Source organism: Lagopus leucura, unplaced genomic scaffold, assembly GCF_019238085.1.
Source record: "Lagopus leucura isolate 7727_CA_CO unplaced genomic scaffold, USGS_WTPT01 Super-Scaffold_100028, whole genome shotgun sequence".
NCBI classification, from domain to species: domain Eukaryota; kingdom Metazoa; phylum Chordata; class Aves; order Galliformes; family Phasianidae; genus Lagopus; species Lagopus leucura.
Genome location: NW_024962279.1, coordinates 2,086,426 through 2,092,425, shown reverse-complemented (window position 1 = coordinate 2,092,425; position 6,000 = coordinate 2,086,426). Strand labels below are relative to the sequence as shown.

The window sequence follows — 6,000 nt, the reverse complement described above, 5'->3', positions numbered from 1 at the left end:
AAAGGAAAGGAAAGGAAAGGAAAGGAAAGGAAAGGAAAGGAAAGGAAGAAAGGAAGAAAGGAAGAAAGGAAGAAAGGAAGGAGTCTGCAAAAGGAGTGTTTTTTGTCTGTGCTTTTCAAACCTTTAAAGAAAGCAAGGTCAAAGCTTACCTCACTGCAGCATTGTTATTGATGGACGTTGTGAGTGGGTTTCCAGCGATGAAAGAACCCTGCTAATGAAATGCAAAGTTTCTTGGGGTCAGGGCTAAGGGATGCCTGCAGCAAGGAGATGTACCTCTGCCTTCGGTCACGTGGCACTGAGATAAGTGTGTTATTGAGTTGTTCTGTGCATATGGCTCACATATGCTTAAATTCTACGTGCCAAGTAAAAGTTGGAATTACCTGAGAAGAATTAGAAGGCAGTTAAGAAGCAGGCTCTCTGCAAAGGAATTTTCAGTCTCTAATACTTGCTTACATCAGGTTATCCAACCTCTCTTTTCTGTCAGTGCAAATGAGATCATAACTCACATGTGCATGAAACCAAACGCGCAGCTGCCTCACTGTAATATATATTAAAGGCAGACATCAAAATGATTAATTCCAGCATCTTGGTAATTACGTTTCAGTATTAACGAAATTAGTCTAATTATGCCTCCATCTCTAGGTGCGCCAAAAAGTGCATGTAGACCTGCCACATCTTGGCGTGGGATGCCAAGATAAATGTCACAGTCTGGCTCCTTACCAAATTCAAGTGATTTGTAGAAGGGGGATAGCAATTTTGGAAATGGTGCCATATTTGCAAGACCTAGTGTCTGTCAACCAGCTTCATGGTAGACATGACAGAAGTTGATTAAGTGGGTTTGGTAGGAGTTGATGTTTCCTTTTGCGCTGCCGATGTTCGCTGCCTGTGGAGAGATGTGGAAAGAATGAAAAAATGAACGTAGGATGAAATTTGAAGGCTTACAGAATTAAGATAACATTAACTCAATCTTTCTTCCCATTGATACTGAAGAGGAAAAAGTGAAGTTTATGAATCTCAGTAACTTGTGGAAGTCTCATTTGGGAACAAGGGACTCCATATCCTCTGTTTTCCAATGTAAGATTGGGTGTTGGTCTTGGCGAAGAGCAGCTCCCAGCTTCCTGCTGTTAGGGGCACGCTGATGTTTGGGGATGCTCCGTGAACCTGTTGTTTGTGCAGGTGGAGAGCAGCAATCAGTGTTTCCAGCAGGAAAAGGGACCTTAACAGCTGTCCCCTCACCTTCAAAAGCAGAGTGGCTCTGGGTGTCCCTATGCCATCTATACCAGCACAGCACTCGAGTCAGTGGCCAGATCTGTGTTGACCTCTTGAATGGCCCTGAAATCCCATTGAACTTGAGGAATGTTGGCTACCTTGGCTACCTCTTAGTGGCCTTACAACAGGAAAACAGCCTTTTTCAGAGCATTGCTTATGCAAGCTTTTAAGTAACAGCAGCTGATTTTATGAGTTATACCCCTTTCTTGCCATGTCTGCCTGAACTTTTTCATTTCAGAGCAGGCTTTCTGCTCTCTTGTTTTTCCATATACCTCTAAACAAAATAGGGGCTGAATGATTTGGAAGCAGTGCTGTAATTTAAAATGATCACAGTTGTCAATGTAAGTGCCAATTTCTGCTCTAATGGATCTTCCAGAACCGCTACACACGTGATCTCTGTAGTGTGTTAAGTTCCAGAAGTATTCATAGGCTGGGAAGAGTTTGGGCTGTAATTTATTTCTTAGCAAATACAGTGATGGAGCAGCTCCAAAAAGAAGGAAGAAAGCTGATCTCTGCATGGTTGCTCCTCTTTGACAAGAAAGCAGAATGTTTTATATTGAAAGATGGTTGGATCCGTGTGTTTGCGCTCAGGCTGCCTGTGATACAGCATGTAATGAGTTGCATAACGTGTAATGAAGAAATTGAAACTGAGTTTCTGGGTGCATCATGCTGAGTAAGAGGCTTGTTCTACAAGAAACTGTCATATTAAATTCTTGTCGTGATTCCAGACCCCTTTGATTCCTAAATCTTTTGGAGGAGACTAATCTGAAATCAAAGTGAAGTTGCTTGGGGTTTGCATGCCAGAAGCGGTCACATTTGAAAAAGTTCAGTGAACCTGCAGAGGGAGGTTGAAATGCGTTGCCTCACTACAAAGCTTGCAGCTAACATACCTGCTGCTTTGCTTTTTGCTTTCATTCCTCCAGCTCTGCCTTCTTCTGGGTTGCTTTCAAAATGCATAAATCTTAAGGATGAGTGTGTCCTGGTTTTCCGCCTTTGTTTTATTAAAAATAAAAAATAAAAAACAATCAGCCTATGCTGGTGTAAAGTAAAACAAACAGCAGCTTTACTACTGAGGACGTGGAAAAACTGTGTTTTGCCCCTCTGCCTGGCCCTCTGTGCAGTTACTTCCCTCTGTCAAGGTGCATATCACACTTTACCCCCTTCATATAGCAATTTTTGACCTCCCGTTGTACCAAGGTAAATGGAAACGGTCCCTTTCGCGTTCTTCTTGGTCCAGCTGTAATAAAACATAGCCATGGCCCTTGCTGAACCACATAGGTCGCCCTGCACCAGAGCTGATTTGTTGTTACTTTATATTTACAGTGTTCTGTCTCCTGCGGAAGGGGCCAAAGGCACCGCACTGTGTACTGTTTGACAAAGGAAGGGAGGCATGTAGAAGAAGATTATTGCAAGCACCTTGTTAAGCCCAATGTGCAAAAGAAATGCAGAGGGGGCAGATGTCCGAAGTGGAAATCAGGAGATTGGGGACAGGTGAGACTTGTTGTATACCCTTTTGCACCCTTTGATATTCCTCTTCTATCAAACCGGCTAGAAGCCAACATGGTTTTCCCATCACTTCTGTCCTCTTTGCAAGGGTTAAGGCTTGAGCCAGCTCCTCAGATGGTGTATAACTATGTTAACTCTGTGGGCAGCAGTGGAGCAGCACTGATTTGTACACAGCAGCTTGCTTTTGGTGTCTCTGAGAGCAAATTCCTTGTATATGTTAAGCTTCTGCTAGGAAAACTGTTAGTGTGTAATATTATGAAAAAAACATTATTTATTCATGTTTTTAATGTTGTTGTTATTTAAATTTGTCAGATCACAAGCAAAATCTGCTTTAGTTTTGAGAAATCTGAAATTAATTTTACTATCAGCCTCCTGCAGAAGCCTGATGAAGAATCAGAGCTGCTCATTAAAAATGCTTTTTGCTACCTTCTGTTTCTTAATATCATCATCGTTTCACTTTGCTTCATTGAAATGTCACACACTGGTTAGGTAGAGCAGAGGCTGCTGGCGTGGGAAAGCACATGGAGCTCTTAAGCATCTTGTTTGCTGAGAGCATACCTTGAACCCTCGTTCTCCTGAAAAGAACGTTTTTGTTTTCACCTTGAGTCCAACCGCACGGCATTTTTAGCTCTGAACTTCAGTTCTCTATCTACCTCATTAGTGTGCAGAATTATTGAAAGGCCCCGACTAAATGAACTGTTACCTTGTAAAAGCATCGCATTCTCTCGCGGTCTGTCTTGCAAAACACCAATTCTCACTGCATGCAAGTTGCCTACCAGATAAACCATTAACACACCTGGGCACACAAGGCAGCGTTAGGATGGAAAATAAAAGGCCATTAAATGCGCTTGTCATTTCCCATTTGCACCTCGTTTAAAGTGAGTGCTGCTGAAAGCAGTTCTTCTTACAGCTAATAATTGTAAGCATAATAACGCAATGCTCTGTCGATTGCTTTAAAATGCACTCATAATAATTGATAAAAGTAAGTAAGTGCTCTAAAATTCCAACGGTCCTCCACGTGATTGGAGTTAATTTTATGCAAGGGGAGAAAGTAAGGAGGTGATTTATGGCCTGCAGTATCTCCTGTGGCTGGGCAATTAGGGAACACTGGGATGCCATGAGCAGCAAGCAGCAGCGCTCCGCTCTTCTGGGTGTTCTGCATTCAGAGGCCGGGCAGTTCCTCTCTATGTTACAAATCTGCTGTCCTACAGCAAAGCATTTCTAATATCTCTAATAACCGGAAAAAAAAAAAAAAAAAAAAAGGCTTTTTCTCCAAGATCTAAGTATGTTTGTGTTTGCAGTGAAATGTCAGATGTAATGTGTTTGGATCTTGTAATTGCTATCAATTATGGCCATTTACTTTTCACCAACGTTTCTCCCTCAGTCTGATATTTACACCTTCTAGCTACAGGCTGCAGTCATATCTTGTGTTTTTACAAGGCACAGCTTCTCCACATCTGAGCTGCTGCTCAGCAGCTTGGTGATAAACCTCAGGAGAAGGAAAGTGCACAGACTGCATAGAAAGGATGAAGAGGCTGCTGTCAGCCCCTAGGGCATCACACCTCCGTCTCCCCCAGCCTGAATAGCTTCAAGCCACCAGCTCCTAGGGTTAAGCAGCCCACAGCTGTATGTTCCCAGGACAGGCAGAAGCTGCTGACCAGTATTTGGGGTTGAAACTTGTTTAAGATGCTCTCTGGGCAGCAGTTATCCCCCTAGGAAAAGGTGTAAGGAAAAGCTTCACCCTGACTTTTCAATAATGGGCTAAAAACTTGTTTTCTAAGTTCCTAATGGATCAATAAGGATGCACATATTAATTGTTAATTCAGCAAAGAGTAATTTGGTAAAAGCCGTGATTTAAATGAATGCCTTTTGATTTTTAATGCTTTCTTTCAGAAATACACATCCTTTCTCTTCTGTCTATATAATATCCCTTAAGACCTAGCAAGAAAGCATTCACATCAGGAGGAAATTAAGTACTGCCAAACAGGTTACAGTGTGCAGTCACAACAGTAGGAAATGCTGTCTGAAAGAAAAAACAAGCTGTTAGAAGCATTGTAGTGCAGATAATAACTTGAAGATGTCTGAGAGAGAGAAATTCGGGCTGTTCCTGCTGTGCCTGGAAGCAGGCAGAAATGTGCCCACAGTATAATAGAGATAAGAAAAGCAGTTCGTTTACAAAGATGCTAATTTTCACAGTTCTACAGTGTATCCTGACTTGAGTCATGTGCGTGTTGGAATGTGTGCTGGAAGGAATTGCAACTGCATTATAACTTTACATCTAGGTTGCTGTACACCTTCTTCTATATAACACAAGTTTGCTTTTCCTTAAAGCCTGCTGCAATGACAATCGTGATGTATTTTGAGCTGTGTATATTGAACTGCTGGAACTACACAATACTTAAGGTCCCTTCCCAGCCAAGCCATTCTCTACAGGAGAAGTAACACACAGAGCCTCGCAGCTCTGGGAAGCCGTCCCATTGAACTGCGCATTCAAGCTCCGAGCATTTCCCCCTGCTCGGGCTTAGATTTGAGAAAACCTGACGCTGCTGAAACCAGCAGCAAGAACTCCTTCTGCCTTCAGCTGAGCCAGAATTCAGGCTGGCTGGAGGCACAGCAAAGCACAGACCCCCGCAGCAACCCGTGCCGCTCACCCACCTCTGTCCCTTCCCGCAGTGCTCGGTGTCCTGCGGTCGCGGTGTCCAGCGGCGCGCGGTGCAGTGCCACGGCGGTGCCCCGACGGCAGCGTGCGACCCTGCGAGCCAACCTGCAGCCCAGCGGGACTGCCAGCTCCCCGAGTGCCCCACGCATCGCTGGGCTGCGGGCGAATGGCAAGCGGTAAGCGGGACCCCTCCCGCCGGCCCCCGCTCGGGCTCTTAACGGGGGTGGGGGGACCTGGGTCTATCTGCGTTGGGGTTTTAGGGGTTGCATGCTGGGTTTGCCAAAAAAAAAAAAAAAGGAGGCGGGGGAGATGCTAATGCGTGCTGGCTGTGATTCTTCCCTCGCTGCGCTTAAGGGAGAGCGGAGGAATAGCACAGTGGTGTTAGTTTATTGGTTTGTGCTGCCTTGCGTTTGGCTGGGGCCTATGCAAATATGGAGTGGGTTTGGGGTGCGGTGTGCTTGGGTCTGGTTTGTGAGGTTTGTGGCCCTCTACAAGTAGAGCCAGCCCTGCTGCTGTGGGCACATAAATCTGGAGGAAGTGGTGAGTGTGGTGGTTCTTGCTTCACT

At 44.6% G+C, this 6,000-nt stretch overlaps 1 protein-coding gene across 4 annotated transcripts in view; it reads left to right on the top strand.

Moving 5' to 3' along the window:
* The window catches only part of ADAMTS9 (ADAM metallopeptidase with thrombospondin type 1 motif 9), a 63,348-nt gene that overhangs the window by 43,988 nt on the left and 13,360 nt on the right, over positions 1–6,000 (top strand). For all 4 annotated transcript variants that reach the window (XM_042880927.1, XM_042880926.1, XM_042880925.1 and 1 more), the window contains exons 28-29: positions 2,593–2,760; positions 5,449–5,610. In XM_042880927.1, the coding sequence (XP_042736861.1) occupies positions 2,593–2,760; positions 5,449–5,610 (330 nt within the window). The remainder of the gene's footprint in view (positions 1–2,592; positions 2,761–5,448; positions 5,611–6,000) is intronic.